Consider the following 17,910-nt stretch of genomic DNA (forward strand, 5'->3'; position numbering starts at 1 on the left):
ACATCTTCAGCCAACCTACCTTTTGCTTTATAAATACAATTTAGCTCCTGCAAAATGAATAGTTTCAATACGAAAATCAGTTGGTATTTACCTGGTTTGATTCCTGCAAGTTTATTTAAAGTTCTCGGAATAAAAGAGCGGGATCGATGCAAAGGCTTTTGAAATAAAGGCTCAAAATATCCACCCTGAAGCTGTCTTGTTTTATTTCCCCTTCAGCCACAGGTTGAAGTGCTCTCTGAGGAAGAAGGGGAGGAAGAGGAGGAAGAGGAGGATATACTTTCTTTGGCAGAAGAGAAGTACAGGCCTGCTGCCCTGGAGAAGATGATTGCCCTGATTGCTCTGCTGGTTGAACAGTCTCGCTCAGAAAGGCAAGAGCTGCTGGAAAAGCAAAATAAATTCTCACCTAAGCTGGTTCAGAGAGGAATTAAGAGATTTTATGGGTCTGTTTCAGGGGTTTATTGTGGGCTTTTTTAACAGCATAGATGAGCTTGTATTTGAGCCCATTATATTTTTAAGCATTTAAAAGATAAAGGTTTTGTCGTTGTTGACCAAGTAAAAGACTTGGGTCAAATATGTAAAAACATTCAGTTGCCCACATTTGGATTTCTTTTTTTTATCTGCTCTAAGTAAAAAATGCTTATTTTTTTGTTCTTTTTTTTACATCAGTACCTTTCTTGTCTGTTGCAAGTTGTGACCCTGAAGAATATAAACACTCAGTCCTGGATGTCTCTTTACTTACTGAATTAAAATGATCATTTTCTCTATTTTAGACATTTGACTTTGTCCCAAAATGACATGGCAGCATTGACAGGGGGAAAGGTAAGTGATTCAAGAACGACTGGAGAAGCCTGAAACAAACCTGTAATTGTGGGCAGTGCAGTAAGACCTGATTATTTGTTGCAGGGTTTTCCTTTTTTATTCCAACATATCCGTGACGGGATCAACATCAGACAAACCTGCAACCTCATTTTCAGTCTGTGCCGCTACAACAATCGACTGGCAGAGCATGTGAGTACAAGGGACTGAAAATCTGACCTTTAATAAATGTAATCAGGTAATTTTTGTTGCTATTTTAATGAATAAAGCACAAGTCTGAGTTGTGTTCATTTTGTCTTTCAGATTGTGTCCATGCTGTTCACATCCATAGCAAAGCTGACTCCTGAGGTGTGTAAACACACTGCTTGTCTGTCAATAGTCTGCATCCATATTCTGCTGGTTTAAATCACTTCAGTTATCCTCTGCTGATCAAAAATCTTGCATGGGATGTGATCCAGGGCAGTTTTTGTGCCACTGAATGAAGTTGAAACTGCGCTGTGCAGTGAGTTTTTGAAAGGAGAAATCTGCTCTGCCACTCAGGATGAAAGTTTTATTCCAAGCCAAAAAATGTATTTCTACATTCTCCACCAATGGGAATTTTTTTAAAAAAATTGCTAATATTAAGATGTTTGTTTTGGAATAGGCAGAAATAAGTAATTATTGTCTGGTTGTTCAAGTTTTGGGGCAATATTTTGCAGTTCTGTGCATGGAAACACATTTCTCAGTCAGACTGAATTCCTGCCCTGGTCATAACAGAAATACTGAGAGTTCCAAATGGATTCCAGATGCAAAAGATGTAATTATAGTATTAAAACCCCTTTGTTGAAGGGTTGTTCCAAGCTGGGTGAGTCTTGGAAAACTTAAAAAAAAAAAAGAAAAATCTTGTGTCATGTTGCCTTGCACTGACTGTAACCAGTGGCTTAATTCTGCTGTCTCCATGTGTGGATATGGATATTTATGGATGATTTACAGATTAAACAGTGAGGGATTAAAGTCTTATAAATGTTCATGTCTGCAGTTCATGGAAATCTTACAGACATCGGGTTGGGTTTTTTTAAATACTCTAAAAAAAAAAATAAAAAATCAGGGGGTAAAATAAAATAGATCCAAAAGGATATTCTTCTTTTTATGCATCACAGGCAGCCAATCCTTTCTTCAAATTGCTGACCATGCTGATGGAATTTGCTGGGGGACCTCCAGGAATGCCACCCTTTGCTTCTTACATTCTACAGAGGATATGGGAGGTACAACATGGAAAAGAAACCAGAATTTAAATTGCTTTTCTCTTGTTGGTTCTCTGCCATATGTGAAATGTTTTACATTCCATTGTCATCCTTGCTCCATGAGTTTTTATCTTCCAAATAAGTGGCAACAGTCAACAGGCATTGAAATTTTAGCTTAATGAGAAAGGAATGTGTTCACAATAAGGGTCTGGAGTGATTTTTCCAGGCCAATCCCAGGTTGTTTTCTCAGTTATCCTGAGCCAGAGCCAGCAGTTGCCAGTGGGGTGGGTTTTTTTGGCCATTATGTACAAATTCCTTTAATATTCTTGCTTTCTAAAGTGAGAAAGAGACTTTTCCACAAGTTGGCACTGAGATAAATTCCTTGGTGTGAACAATAGATGAGGAAGTAAAGCTTTCACTTCATGTGCCTGCTTTTGGAGTTCCCAGTACAATTTGCTGTTCCCAAGCAAATTGAATTTATTCCTGAGCTTTTCCAGCCTGGAGACTGCTGAGGCCAAGCTGTGGAACATTTAACATTCCAAAAAGTGGGGCTGGGGTTTGTAAAAGGTTGTTGCTGTGCAGAGTTGAGACCTCTGGTGAAAGACAAACCTGCCTTGCCCAACTTTCTTGATGTCCAGAATGACCTCCAGCTGCTTTCTGTGGGTGAGGAAGTAACAGGTTATCAATTTCCCTCGGGAAATCTTTCCAAGAGTTTTTTTTAATTAAACTTCCTGTGACAAAACACAGTCCCTCTGCAGACAGTGAGCAATGACATCACCCCCAGCCATTGCCAAGGAAACCCGACAGCTCCATTTGTCATTCCTAAATAAAGGTGTGGGGGGAGATTGTTCTTCAGGTGTTTATTATTAAATGGAGATTAAAATGTTAGAAGCAGAGTTCTGGTCCTGGCAGCTGCTCTGATTCTTCAGGTGGATTAGAGTCACTTGGAGCAGCTCAGCAATGCAGTTACTGCCTCAGATTCCTTACATAGGGAAGAGTTCCTTTTTCCTTGTTGGGGCCACCTGGGGCTCAAGGTAAAAAGAAATCAGTTTATAAAAACCAGCAGATGAATTAATTACATTCACTGGCCTCGTGTCAACCGATTTTCAACTGCACAGAACCAGAAGGGCCCAGGAAGCCGCATTTTCTCCTTGTTCTTTGGGCTTTGATCCCACACAGACAGCACTCCACAGGCTGTTCAGTGCCTTGGGAAATTGCTGAATAAATTTATTCCTTGGCAAATTCCTTCCCCAAAAAATTGTCATAGTTGCACAGAGCTGACTGAACGTCTTTGCCTACCATTTATGGTTTTTTTGATGTGCAAAGATACTGATTCAGTGTTAAGGTTTTGTGTTGGATATTTTAAAAAACCCCGTTTATTTGTTTATAAAGACAAGATTGTTCAGTTTTAGTGCTTCGTATCTCAACAACTCCTTAATATAATATGGAGAATGAGTATGGAGAATCATTTCCTGCACTTAGACTGAACTTTCAAAAGCTCTAAAGGGTTCTGAAGCACAAATCAGTGAAATTTAATAAGGGTTTTCTTCGTGTGCCAGAGCAGTGGTGGAAGTACTTTGCTAGCACTGAGTGATTTTTAAAAAAAAATCTTTGAAAACTATTTTAGGGGGTTTTTAGTGCCAAGGTTAATGCATTGCTGTTGATTTCTCCCCTCTGCTGTCAGGTCATCGAGTACAACCCCTCTCAGTGCCTGGACTGGCTGGCTGTGCAAACCCCCCGCAACAAACTGGCCCACAGCTGGGTCCTGCAGAACATGGAGAACTGGGTGGAACGTTTCCTCCTGGCCCACAACTACCCCCGAGTGAGAACCTGTAAGTGGCTTTCGAGTGGAGAAAATGACTCTCCTTTTGTGCATGGGGTGGCCCTGGCATCACAAATGCTCCTGGGTTTGTCTGGCTTAGTGCAACTGGGGGGCCTCATCAAGACTCGCTACCCAGTTTTGATGAAAATGATGTTTTTTTCCTTTGGTGACTTAAATGACCACTTTAGTAGGTTCTTTATTTCATGTGGTTAATTTGCAAGGTCCAGGAAAACCTAAAGCAGAAAAAGAGCTAATCCAGGAGGTTTTCCGTAGCGCCCATCCCCTAGTTGTAGGTAGGAGTAGTACGTGTTGTTCTTCCACCCCTCACAGTAATTCAGTCGAGTCCTTTGAACTTGTGGGTCAAGGAGAAGCCACCTGTGCCTTCTCCCCAGTTTTAGGGTGTCCTGGCTCTCTGGTTCTGCCAAGAATAACAGTGTCAGATTGCCAGAGCACATTTTCAGCCTTTCCTGTGTCTCCTTTTTTTTTTTCCACAAAGGAGATTCCACAGTGCAGGACACACTGAATTTCAACACATTTTCTGGGGCTGAGGGACATGTGGGAACTGGAGGTACAGCTTTGCAACAGGCTCCAGTTGCAAACATCTCTGAAGAGATAATGATGTTCTGATTGAGCAGTAGACAGTTCAGTCATGGAAAAATCTGCGTTCCTGGGATGGGATGCAGTGTCAGCACAGGGAGAACCAGGCAGGACACAGGGATATGGGGTAAAGAGGCCTGAAAGCACATCTCAGCACCACTGTTAGCATGTTTCACTAGTCCTGTCCACTCGGATTTTTCCATCCCTAGTGTGACTGTGGTAATAGCAGAGCCTGTAAAAACACTTTGAGACGCGTAAATGGAATGTAGAGTGTAATTTAAGATGGCCGTTGAGCGGGTGTGTAACAAATCTGTTTCTATTTGAAGCTGCAGCCTATCTCTTGGTGTCGCTTATTCCGAGCAATTCCTTCCGTCAGATGTTCCGATCGACCCGCTCTTTGCACATCCCCACCCGTGACCTGCCCCTCAGCCCCGACACCACGGTGGTCCTTCACCAAGTGTACAACGTGCTGCTCGGCCTCCTCTCGCGAGCCAAGCTCTACGTCGACGCCGCCGTCCACGGCACCACCAAGCTGGTGCCCTACTTCAGTTTCATGACGTACTGTCTGATCTCCAAAACCGAGAAACTCATGTTCTCCACTTACTTCATGGACTTGTGGAACCTCTTCCAGCCCAAGCTCTCCGAGCCGGCCATCGCCACCAACCACAACAAGCAGGCCCTGCTGTCCTTCTGGTACAACGTGTGCGTGGAGTGCCCCGAGAACGTGCGCCTCATCGTCCAGAACCCCGTGGTGACCAAGAACATCGCCTTCAACTACATCCTGGCCGACCACGACGACCAGGACGTGGTGCTCTTCAACCGCGGGATGCTCCCGGCCTACTACGGCATCCTGCGGCTCTGCTGCGAGCAGTCCCCGGCCTTCACCAGGCAGCTGGCATCACACCAGAACATCCAGTGGGCCTTCAAGAACCTCACCCCCCACGCCAGCCAGTACCCAGGGGTAAGTACCCGGCACCGAAAGTTCCTTCCCCCTCTTCCCCCGATGTCTCCCGTCATGACAAACACGGATAATTGTTGATCGTATCCAGCGGTGGAAGGATTGGTTACGTTTGGATTTCCTTACTGTGTGTTGGTGGGGGATTGTTGTGGATGATCCTTGCTGTGGAGCGGTTGGAGAGCAGATGTGAGGGTTTTTTCTGGAAGCAGACACGGGTGTTTCCAGTGTTCAATATTCCATATGCTGGCTTAGCCATAAGGAGCAAGGACCAGCCTTTAGTGGGGGTCTGGAAAGCAGGGTGTGTTCTAACCCAGGAAGCTGGAGGAATTCCCAGTTTCTGGAGCAGGGCCAGAATTTAGCCTGTTGCATTCCAGTGGAGGACAGCCTGGAGTTCAGCTTGGGAACACTCACACAGCTTTGGCAAAGCACTGGCAGTGCCACTGGCACTACAGCACTTCCAGTAGAGAGTAGATGTTAAAGCTGATAACGGGGAAACAACAGCCCTGCAAAGGTTTTAAGAGACAAAGTACTTGGTTTTGCTCGATTGCCCAGTGAAAGTTGCTTTGGGGCCCTTCAGGGGTGTGCAGGGACAGAAAGAATACAAAGATTTCTGTGAAGGAGAGACAAGAGGATGTGTGGAATCTTCTGTGCTGCACATCTGCCTCGCTCAGCTCACAGACAAGTTCTCTACCCTGGTACAGTCCTGGGAGGAGTCCTGCTGCTTTCCTGCTTGGCATCTCCCCTTGGAAGTCTCAGTTTGTCTTGCAGGGGACCCAAATTCCTCCTCTGTGTTCAGTGCTCTCCAATCTGCAGCAGTTTGAGCACCAGCAGCTTTCCCAGTGTTTGATCCCTGGGATGGGGATTTCAGATTCCTTTGTACATGTGTATATGGATGTGATGTGGCAAGGAGCTGTGCTGTTAGGAAGCACCACGGCGTTTTACAATGTTATAACTTTGTTGTAATGCTTAAAAATGGATTTCCATCTAAATGTGCTCACGTGTGTTTGTTCCATGTGTTAATTAATAGAAGTAGCACACAGACAGTAAATGATAAAAACCAGACCTAAACAATGACATGCTGAGAGAGATGGCTCTAACCCAGTATTTTTGTGTTTTTTAGGCAGTAGAAGAGCTGTTTAACCTCATGCAACTGTTTGTAGCTCAGAGGCCAGACATGAGAGAGGAGGAGATAGAGGACATAAAGCAATTTAAGAAAACCACCATAAGCTGTTACCTGCGCTGCTTGGACGGACGGTCTTGTTGGACGACTCTGATAAGGTACAGCACTGTTCCCATCCGGCATTCCACTGGAATTCCACCCTCAGCCTACTCTGATTAGATGGGAAAAGCTGTAGTTTCAGCTGCTCTTGTTGATGGTTGTTATTTTGGGGCAGAAATGCTTGGTAGAAGCTGTGCCTGTGGGGCAGAATTTTACTGTATCGTGTCTTCCAGGAGTTTTTAATTTGTAATCTTAATAGTTCATCTGAAACTGTTGCTGGGCATTCTCAGGGAACTGTAAATTGCCTGTGTGTGTAGGGTCGGGTTTGGGGGTTTAGATGCAACTGTTGATGTTTTGAAACACCTGTAAAAAGCACAGACTGTTACCTGGAAGGGATCCGTGGAGTCACCTGGCACAGAACCACGACCAGGTCGTCCCAGACACTCTGGAATCATTTTTATGTGCAGAGAAATCATCCATTAGCACAATCCTTTCTTTGTGTTCTGCTGAAAGCATAAAATAGTCTGATGAAAATGTTTTTGAACATTTAAAAGGCCAAACAAACACATGCTTAACTGAGCCTGTTTAAATGTATCATTTAAGAAGAAAAATTTACCAAAATATACAGCGTGAGCTGAACGTTTTTGAGCATTTCTTTGAATTATGAAAAGATGGGAGGCAGTTTTCAGTGTTCTCAATGGCTGGATTTTTTTCCTAGTGCCTTCAGAATATTATTAGAATCTGATGAAGACAGACTTCTTGTTGTGTTCAACAGAGGATTGATTCTGATGACCGAGGTAAGTCCTTTGTTATTTCATTATAACAAACATCTCACATCGGTACTTCCCCTGTTGACTTTAAGAAGATTTCTTTACCTGTAAAAAGATCAGGACAGAGGGAAATCCACCAGCAGATAATGCTGAGAGGAGTGAATTTCTGCTTTTCTGGTGTCATTCCAATATCCTGGACTCTGTTCAGCACCTCCATTATGGAGGTGATGGATGAGAACGTTTGTTTATTAAATATCCTGGCAATGCACCACGGGAAGGACGTGTTAGATCCCTCTGGGAACAAGGATGGAAACCTGGATGCGTTGGACAAGGCATAAAAATAAGATAAAAATAAGATTCAGTTCATTCTTGGCACGTGTTGAGTGGTGTGTTCAGGAGAGGATAAACTTTGGGGGCAGGACGAGGGGCTTGGAAAAACGGGATTTGGGAATAGGCTGTGCAGGAGGGGTCTGCCAGCACAGCTGGAAGTTGTCAGGAGGGGCTTTGAGCAAACATCTGTCAGGGATATTTAGTCTGCCTTAAGGCATGTGGGTGGACTGGATGATGCTTTGAGGTCGATTCCAGTCCCGCTTTTATGCGGTTTGTATAAAAAATTCTCTGAACTCCTTTTACGTCACCGGTTTGTATTTTCTGGGGAAAATGGATAGATAGATAGATAGATAGATAGATGGAATTCCCAAATCAGCTGGGAAAACGACAATGAACACACTGCAGTGCTGTTTGAAAAGTTGAGTTTTCAGGAGCTTGTTATACTTGTAAGGCTCTTGATTAATGAACTGTAGAATTAGTCCAGGATATCTGTTCCTCTTTGTTGTGAAAATGCCTAAATTCAATAAACTGGGTCTGAAAAGTTGGGAACTGAGCTATAACATTATCCATAAATGAAAAATAAGTAGATTTAAGATACCTGCATACAGATGTATTAAAAGAACTTGTATAACAGCTTAGTTAACCCTGACCCATACCAGCAACAAATAATTAAATTTATAAGGAGTCTGTAATAGCAAATGAATTTAACATTGCTTAAATGAGGTCAAACTAATGCTGCTTTACAGCTTGACATCACCTGATCTTGTATCTTCACTTGTTGGCTGGAAGTGTTTTGGGTGGTGGCAAATAACGCACCTAGGAGTTGTCACATCCAGAAAAGTTTTCCACTTGGGTGTCTTTTATCTGCCCTGAAATATAAAAAATGGCCTGGCAAGGTTTTGCTTTCCAGGGAATGAGGTTACTGCTCCTTTCACTCTCAAATCCCCCAGCAGATCAAATATCTCACTTCTTGTGCTGGAATTTCTGCAGTTCAGAAATGAGTTGCTTTTCCTGCCCAATTTTTCTATCAGTCACAGATGCCCAAGAGGTGTTTTAGTTAAAAAAGGAGGAGTAATTCATCTGATGTCCAATCAGATGTCCTTCAGCAGCATTCTGAAAAATGAGTGGCATCTACTTTAATCTCCCCTTTCTTTTCCCCAAATTCACCCCCCCGTGTCTGTCCCCCTGCACCTCTTGTATCCCTTTGGCCCAGAATTCCAGGTGGACCAAAAATCCTGTGTCTCAAACTCAGATTTGTTCAGTGGGTTGGAAAGAAAGCTGTGAAAACTTGGCCATTGTTTTGAGCCAGTAACACAAAGCTTTTACCCTGAACACAAAGAGCTTTGTCAATATATCCACATTTTGAGCATGACATAAATGTATCTGCAGGTTAAAAAGAGAAATACTAACAAATATGTTAATTTGCCTCGTTAATCCTGGCATTTTTTTTCTTCCCAGTCCTTTAACACATTGCACATGATGTACCATGAGGCCACAGCTTGCCATGTAACTGGAGACCTGGTAGAGCTGCTGTCCATTTTCCTGTCGGTTCTGAAGTCAACACGTCCCTATCTGCAAAGAAAAGGTTTGTTTATAACCCTTGAAAGGATTGTGCCCGTTGTCTGTGACTTCCATTTTCCTCACCCAAACCCTGGTGGGTTTGTCTTGCTCGTTATCTGTTTAAAAACCTGCTGGACAGTAGGATATGTGGTTATTAATAGATAATAAATTGTTATTGTTAATGTGAAACTAGATTACATAAATTTGATGTAACAGATTTCTAGGTGGATTTACAGTCATATTAGAGGGAAAAGAGATTCTCCAGCTGCGAAATTCTGTGCTTTATTTGAAGTGCTTTTGAGCAGTGCCCTGAGCAGATGTGATGTTTGCCCTTGCAGATGTGAAACAAGCTCTGATCCAGTGGCAGGAGCGGATTGAATTTGCCCATAAGCTCCTGACTCTGCTCAATTCCTACAGCCCTCCCGAGCTTAGGAATGCCTGCATTGGTAAGTCCTGCCCAGGAACCTGCAGGCAGGAAGGACCTGTCCTGCACTGGTACCTGCTGTGAGGTGTAAATGCCACTTTTTGTAAGTGCCAGAAAACTCCGGAGGTCGGGATTGTTCGTGGAAATGTTGTCAGGACGTCAGCGCTGATGTTTTCTGATCCTGAAGAATTCCGGTTGTGTCAGGTTTAAATGAATATTCCCACTTGCCCAGGCACAAACAGTCAGCTGGATTTGCCCCCTGAGGAATAACTCCTCAGTTCAGGTGTGAGTTTAGAACCAAGTTCCAAATCTGCATTAAAATCCAAACGTGAGCCAACCCTCCCCTCAGAAAGGGTGACCAAGTTAATCTGAGAAACAGCTTTTGCTGGTGGTTGTTCTGACCCGCTGCTGTCAGGTGGAGCAGTGGAAGTAAAGCTTAAAATAGCTGGTAGAATGGCATGGGTTTGCTCTTTAAAATGTAGACATAGATATTAAATACAGGTGTCTCTCTTGCATTAGCAGAACTATGTCAGGAAGGTCCAGGCTTTTCCTACTTTGGGCTTTTTAAAAAATGTTATTTAATGGATTGCTGATAAAGGCCTAAAACTGTGTCCAAATTACCTTTTATTTGGCCTGATTTCTATGCATCTCCCCCTATTTGGAGTGTTTCCTCGTTGTCCTCCTGACTCTGCTGCTGGTTGGCTTTTTCCAGGAGTCAGACCTGTTCAAGAAGAAGCAAAGAGGGTAAACTTTGCTGAGCTTCTCCTTTCTCCAGGCTGACCCCCCTCCCTGGTGGTTGATCTGCCCCTGAGCAGCTTTTCTCCCAGTGGCACGTGGAGGTGAAGGGAGCTGGGACTGATTTAGGGGTGTCACTCAGGTGTCCCTCACGGTGGAGCAGAGTGAGAAGGGATATGTGGAAGAGAGTTTGCAAATGCATGAGCCTGAAGTTGAACTGTTTGCTGTTAAGAAATAACAATATGTAATAGCAAAAACAACTTTTTGTTTGTAGATGTCCTCAAGGAGCTTGTACTTTTAAGTCCTCATGATTTCCTACATACTCTGGTTCCATTTCTACAGCACAATCATTGTACATACCACCACAGTAATATCCCAAGTAGGTATTTCAGTGATTGTATTTTGAAGTTCTCTTGCACTGTTATTACTCTGTCGTGTTCCTTTGCTGCTGTCAAATTATTGACCTTTTTAATGTTATCCCTATTTTATCCGAACTCACACTACAGTGTCTCTTGGACCTTATTTTCCATGTCGTGAAAATTTGAAATTAATAGGGGGGAAAAGCAATATTCGTCCTCCGCGGCCCGAGCTCAACATGTGCCTCCTGCCTACCATGGTGGAAGCCAGCAAGGTATGTCACGTGTGGCCCTAAAAAAAAAAAGGGCTTGTTTTTCTCTGGTCTTTGCCCATTTTTATAGAAGTATGGCAAGAATTCCAGTAGCTCGATGGCATTTACCTTTTCTTTGTGAGCAAAGCATTAATTCTTCTTCAAGATGTGTTGTCCTCATATACTCCATTCTAGTTGTGCACTCCAGGAGCACCATTTCCCTGCCCTTGGTGACAGGGACCATATTCCAGACAGGATAAGGACTTTGTGTTAGGAAAAATAAACCCCATAGCACACATTTGGGTCATTTTCCAATCTGTCTGTGACATTTATAAAGGAGATTGAGGGATTGTCCAGAGGGGTTTCACACCACGCTGAGCTTTATTGCCAGACAGCCGAGGAGATCCTGCAGGTTCCATCAGTCCATTGAGCTGGGACTGAGGTGTAACGGGTAAAAATCCAGTGCCTGCAACGTCATAGGGGGCTTTAAGTCTTCCACTTCCCATTTTCCCTTCTGTGGGCTTCCTGATGGGATGCCAGTTTTGGTGGGGCAGTTTGCCACGTCCCGTTGTTACAGCTGCACCGACGGTGGGATTCAGCTCACGGCGCTTTGCCTATCTAAAAGCTCAACTTCCAGCTCCTCCTGCGGCCGTAAATAGTTTGCCCTGGGAAGGAGGTAAATAACCCCCCTCCTTCCTGCCCTGAGCGTGGATGAGGTGACTCTGCCTCCCTCTCCGCTGACCCCGAGTGGATTTTAGATAGCTAAAGGCAGGTCAGGTGAATCCCACCCTGCCAGGAATATGTCTGGACAATCATTTGAAGCGGGAGAACTGGTTACTTGCTGTCCGGTAACCGTGGTTCTTCAAGATGCTTTGTCCACACAGATTCTGTGCTCCTCCCGCTGTGCTAATTCCAGGTGCTGTCCTAGGGGAATCTTACGGGTGAAGGAATGGAGTGGTGGTTGAAGCCGCCATACCCCTTGTGCCCTCAGGTACAGTGGTCGCAAGGACACACTGGGTGCAGGCACAGCCCCAGTGGCCACAGCTTTTCAGAAAGAATCCAATCTCCTGCACATGGGGCCTATGTGCACGTAGATGGGAATCTGTGTGGGCAACACATTTCGAAGAAGCTCGGTTACTGTAGGGTAAGTAACCCTTCTTTTCTCAAGCTTTCAGAACGATGCTGTGTCTCTTTGTGCACCATCAAATCGACCGTGTGAACCGAGTGCTTTAAAAAAAAACAACCCAAACCCCATAGAGAGCCAGAAATGATCTGTGGTGGGTTTTCCCATCGTGTGTAGCCAGAGGTAACAGGGGTGACACGTCACGGTGTAAATGTCCGAACCATGAAAGTTGTCATCCCACGTGACACCGTATTTTAGACTTGATATCGAGTTCCTATCCGTTAGGAAGCAGATGGTTTGTAAACCTCTGTAACCACATGCACAGTCCCGTTTCCCTGTGGTTTTGCATGCTTGGTTTTCATTCGGTTGCTTTGTTTGCTCGAGCTGGTGAGGTTTCCTTTGGCTCTCTTGCTCTACAGAAGCTGATGCCATTTCAAGCGTGTACGTCCAAAATAAATTCAAACGCTGGCGTACGCATGTCATTGAGACGTTGAAAATTCTGCTTCAAAACCTTGGGAAGCTCAGTCTCAAGAAAATTCTGCATTCTGCAGATCGTAGCTGCCAGCTGATAATTTAAACAGCAGTCATGTATTTATACTTAGTTACCTGTTTGTGATGTAAAACTACCGATTCTTTCCTTGTCCCGTTCCAAGACGTGGTATTTGCAGAGCTTTGCACCTTCTCAGTGTTGATTCAGAGTCCTCCACTGACAGATTTTACTGCTGGGGAATTTTTGCCATCCCTCCTCCCGTCACACCAAGGGCTGGGCGAGGAGGCACCTGGAGAATTCCCACTGTTCTGTAGCACACACCGAAGCATTTTAGGGCAGGGAGCGCAGTGACACGAAGGGAGATGTTCAGGAACTCTGGGAGCTGTCCTGCTGTTCTGTAGTTTAAATGAAGCTCCCTTAAATCTTCAGGGCAAAGATGATGTTTACGACCGGATGCTGCTGGACTATTTCTTCTCCTATCACCAGTTCATCCACCTCCTGTGTCGGGTTGCAATCAACTGTGAAAAGTTTACTGAAACTTTAGTTAAAATGAGTGAGTATCAGGGGGAAACAGCCCAAGGGGTGGTTTTTTTTTTCCTTGTGGTAACTTTGAGTGCTTCTCCACTGAGTTTTATATTCAGGGTTTTTAAAAAAAAGCAGAGCTCGTGAAAACTCGCATTTGTTGATCCACAAAACTGGTACGAGGTATAGTGCAGCCTTATCCGCGTGACTGGCACACTTTGGGCCTGTCCAGAAAGGAGCTGAGGCAGCCAGGGAGAATTCAGGATTTGTGTGCATTTAGAGTTTAAAACAGAACTGCTATTGCAGTTTCAATGGCTTTGGATCAGGTGCTGAATCCTCAGCACCTCAGTGGCAATTAAATGACAATATTTAAAGTGTTGTCTTCCCCCCTGGGCCTGAGGATGAGTGGCACAGTGACCTCAGTGTCACACCAATAACCTTGTCCAAGGAGTGATCACAGGATGTTCTTTTACCCCCTGAATCACCCATTTGTGTGTTCACTTAAATGGACCTTACAAACCTCACAGCTGGGGGGTTTTCTGATCATAAGAAATACTTGGAATGCGATCCTAGGAAACGATACAGCACCTTGGCACTGCTTTGATCAGGAATTTCCCACGTTCTCCCACAAAATTCCGCCCCACTGACGCGTTTCCTGCTGCCATTGCAGGTGTCCTGGTTGCTTACGAAGGTTTGCCACTGCACCTCGCGCTCTTCCCCAAGCTCTGGACCGAGCTGTGCCAGACTCAGGTAAGGGGCAGGGTGAGAACCAAGAGAATGGAAATACAGGCAAACCACAGTGGGTGTGGAACAGGGGGGAGCCCAGCAATTGTAACTGGTGGGTGTTGTTCAGTTAAACCCCTGGGATTATGTTGCTGCCATCTGATAGAGCCTGGTAAGTGTAAAAATCTGGGATATTTTCCCCCGGTCCATCCTGCAAACATTTAACAGCTCCCCACAGCAGCACTGGTGGGGTGGTGGATGTGCCCTGCGAAATCCCAGCTTTTCATGTGGCACAAACACTGGGATGATGAAAGAAAAACGGGGAGATGTCTTTGGGAGGCTCCAACCCTTCCCTTATGTGCTGATGGGATGAACTGGCCTGCCAGGACAGCATTTGCTGACACCTGCTAGACCCGAGCTGTGTTTCAGTGGGCCTGGCCTGCACTTCCAGTGGTGATTTTCCATGTTCTCTCTCCCTGCCAGTCTGCCATGTCCAAGAACTGTGTGAAGCTGCTCTGTGAGGATCCAGTTTTTGCAGAATACATAAAATGTATCCTGATGGACGAAAGGACCTTTCTCAACAACAACATCGTGTACACCTTTCTGACCCATTTTCTTCTCAAGGTAGGTGATCGTTCCAAGCAGTGCAGTCATTGATGCTGTTTCATTTTGGGATATATTTTTCACAATTCCCTTTTTTTTTTTTGTGGCTTAAAACCACTTTCTTTTCACAGGTGCAAGGGCAGGTGTTTTCTGAAGCAAACTGTGCCAACTTAATCAATACTCTAATTACAAATCTAATAAATCAGTATCAAAGCCTAGAATCCGACTTCAGCAACCAGAGGGTTGAAATTTCCAAAGCAAGCTCTACTCTAAACGGGGTGAGTCTTTCCTAAGTTGGTAAAATGCCAATTTACATCCTACAGAAACCCTTCAGTGCCCTGTGCCAGGTCCTGGTTAAGGGTGGGCACTGTTTGCTCCACCCTGTGCCTCAGCTGGGCTCCTGATGAGGGCGTGGCAACCTGGGAATGTCACATTGTGGGGAGTTAAAGTGATGCCAAGTGCCACAGATTTAATGGGAGAAATGTCCCAACCCAGCCAGGTTTTGTCTTGGGGCAGATCTGCGTTAAGATCAGCAAACAGCAGCCAGTGGGACGTTTCAGGAGTGTAAATATATCAGGAATTTAATCCTTTGGGCCTTACTGCACAGGATTAATCCAGTTTGAAATGAGGCTTGTTGAGTTTGTCACTGCTCTGTTTTTCCAGGACCTCCGAGCACTTGCCTTGCTGCTCTCAGTGCACACTCCCAAACAGCTCAACTCAGCCCTGATCCCAACTTTACAAGAGCTTCTCAACAAATGTAGAGCTTGTCAGCAACAGAGGAACTCACTACAAGAGCAAGAAGCCAAAGAAAGAAAAACTAAAGGTTTGCCTTTTTCTAACGGTGTGGCTCTGATAGTTATAAAATGGATGTTGGGCCATCCCCGACACTGCACACGAAATACTTTATTATGGAGCCAAAATTCATGAATCGCACGGATTTTCTGTCGGGAAATGTATTGAATGTGGGAAAGGATGGGAATGTGAAAGCAGAGGGGGGGGTGGCAGGAAAAGCACTTTTTCCCTGAGCGAGCTGTCGCGTTCCTTGCAGACGATGAAGGAGCGACTCCCGTGAAGCGGCGGCGGGTCAGCAGCGACGAGGAGCACACGGTGGACAGTTGTCTCAGCGACATCAAAGCCGAGCCCAGAGAGGCTCTGACCCCCACCAGCACTTCGGACAACGAGACACGGGACTCGTCCATCATCGACCCGGGCACGGAGCAGGACCCTCCGTCCCCCCTGGAGAGCAGTTCTGTCAAGGAGTACAGAATGGAAGGCCCTTCTTCTTTTTCAGAAGACGTAATGTTGGCCACGCGGGCGCCGCACGCGGAGGAGCAGCCCGGCAACGGCAAATTCGAGGAGTGCAAGGAATTCAAAGACCTGCAGGTTCCCAAGGATTCCGTGGGGGCCGAGGAGGACTCGGAGTTCCCTTCCACGTCCATCTCGGCGGTTTTATCCGACCTCGCAGACCTGAGGGGCTGCGACGGCCAAGCCTTACCGGCCCAGGAGCCCGAGGCGAGTTTAGGGCTGGGCTGTGCCCATTCCAGAGGACTGTTGAGTCACGTGCAGCAGCAGCAGGACATTTTAGACATCCTGTGCAGGACCATTGAGTCGACGATTCACGTGGTCACACGGATATCCGGCAAAGGAAACCAAGCTGCTTCTTGACATTAGATGGAGCATGTCTGCTTTTAAGTCTTTTTTTTTTTTTTTTTTTTTTTTTAAAAATCCTTCTTCCCCCTCCTCCCCCCCAAAAAATGCTGTTTGTATAAGTTTTTGCTTATTTCTGTTTCGTGCTTCAGTTTGTCCAGTGCTCTCTGCTTGAATGGCAAGATAGATTTATATGCTTCATTCTCGGTCAGGCAGAACTCCAGATCCTTTTTTTTTTTTGTTGTTGTTTTTTGGTTTTTGTTTTGTTTTGTTTTTAATTTTATTTTATTTTGCATCCTACCGTACACTTTCTTAAAGGGCAATCAGATAATGGCTATGTTTTATGTAATTAAGAGTTCACTGTAGTGGCTTTCATTTAATATGGCTGTCTGGGAGACAGGGCCTCGTGGCCCTGTATGATGTAATTTAAACTTATGGCATTTTTACTGTGTATAATATGGTGTCCTCTGTGCCAGTTTTGTACCTTATAAATCGAGGCAGATTGCCTCAGATCGCTGTGGTTCTTATTATCAAAATTAAGTTTACTTGTATACTAAACAACCACAAGAAATTTGATTCTGTAAAGAATCCTCTTTAGCTGTGGCCTGGCAGTATATATATGGTGCTTTATTTAACAGAATACCTGTGGAGGAAATAAAGCACACTTGATGTAAAATTAATTTGTTTATTTTTATTGACATGATCAATTGCTATTCTGTGCACTTCATTAAAACTGATTGTGATGACTTTTCATTTGTTTATAATATGTTGCTTCAGTCTCTGGATTTCTCTCAGCAAAGAACCTGCCCAGTGAGTGAAAGAGCAGCAGAAGTGAAGGGCAGATGTGCAGGACTGATGGAATGTTGGTGCTGGGCTGCTTTGCTGTGCACAGATGTGGAGGGGCTGGGGGTTGGTGTTGGAGCATGAAGTGCTGGCAGTGCAAGCTGGCATCTCACTTCCCTCATTTTAACTGGGTTATGCCATTTCTGCCCTGCACTGTTTGCAGATTTCTTTTTCCCCTCTCTCTCTCTGGCTGTGCTCCCTCATTTCTGACAGCAGCTGGAATGCTGGAACGACTTTATCATCCCTCCCTGAGCAGTATCCATTTCCTGTGTCACCTTCTGGCCTGTCAGTGATACTGGTTTGAATATCCAATTAAACTCCACTTTCAGTTTCATTTTCCAATTGCTTAGCTCATTTGTTTTTCTATTGTCTTCGTGATACATCTGTTTTCTGAATTCTTTCATTCCATCTACCATTTACCACAGTTTAGTAAGATTTTGCTTCTCCTTGAGTCTATTATATGATATTCTTGCTCCCTTTAAATCTACTCTCACTGTTTTTAACCTTCTGTAATTAATAATTTCTCTTTAAAGCTCACATTTTATATTGCCCTTTATTTAGCACTTTCATTCCTGCATTTACAGACACTGCTGATGCTGGTGAGTGTTAAGTTGGTCTCATTAATCAGACATGAATTAATTATGGTTTTGCTCTCTGCAGGAATAATTTTATCACCCTTTCTGAGCAGCTTCTCCCCAGGTTGTGATTCAGAGAAATCATCAACAGCCTTTTCTGGTCAAAACTTCTACAATCGAAATTCATCTGTCAAGGCTCTGCCAAGCCAAGTGATTTGTGGTTGGCCAGGGTGTCTTTAGGAAGATATTTGCCAATGGATCTGAAGATCTTTGAGATGCAGCAGCCCTTGTAACCCCTTGGTGAGTAGTTCCAGTTAATTAAT

At 44.6% G+C, this 17,910-nt stretch overlaps 1 protein-coding gene across 1 annotated transcript in view; it reads left to right on the forward strand.

Moving 5' to 3' along the window:
* Positions 1-16,400, forward strand: part of USP34 (ubiquitin specific peptidase 34) — a gene marked incomplete at its 5' end in the record, with an annotated part of 80,352 nt that extends 63,952 nt beyond the window's left edge. The window contains 20 exons of the mRNA XM_027907621.1: positions 217-368; positions 771-819; positions 904-1,008; positions 1,120-1,164; positions 1,956-2,060; positions 3,724-3,871; positions 4,785-5,419; positions 6,537-6,694; positions 7,354-7,432; positions 9,194-9,320; positions 9,634-9,741; positions 10,729-10,833; positions 10,961-11,085; positions 12,053-12,205; positions 13,104-13,227; positions 13,867-13,946; positions 14,403-14,543; positions 14,654-14,800; positions 15,186-15,345; positions 15,571-16,400. Of these exons, the coding sequence (XP_027763422.1) occupies positions 217-368; positions 771-819; positions 904-1,008; positions 1,120-1,164; positions 1,956-2,060; positions 3,724-3,871; positions 4,785-5,419; positions 6,537-6,694; positions 7,354-7,432; positions 9,194-9,320; positions 9,634-9,741; positions 10,729-10,833; positions 10,961-11,085; positions 12,053-12,205; positions 13,104-13,227; positions 13,867-13,946; positions 14,403-14,543; positions 14,654-14,800; positions 15,186-15,345; positions 15,571-16,187 (3,363 nt within the window). The remainder of the gene's footprint in view (positions 1-216; positions 369-770; positions 820-903; positions 1,009-1,119; positions 1,165-1,955; positions 2,061-3,723; positions 3,872-4,784; positions 5,420-6,536; positions 6,695-7,353; positions 7,433-9,193; positions 9,321-9,633; positions 9,742-10,728; positions 10,834-10,960; positions 11,086-12,052; positions 12,206-13,103; positions 13,228-13,866; positions 13,947-14,402; positions 14,544-14,653; positions 14,801-15,185; positions 15,346-15,570) is intronic.
* Between the last annotated feature and the right edge of the window lie 1,510 nt (positions 16,401-17,910).

This window comes from Empidonax traillii, unplaced genomic scaffold, assembly GCF_003031625.1.
Source record: "Empidonax traillii isolate 1590-97213 ecotype Southwest subspecies unplaced genomic scaffold, ASM303162v1 scaffold1501:size99685, whole genome shotgun sequence".
NCBI lineage: Eukaryota > Metazoa > Chordata > Aves > Passeriformes > Tyrannidae > Empidonax > Empidonax traillii.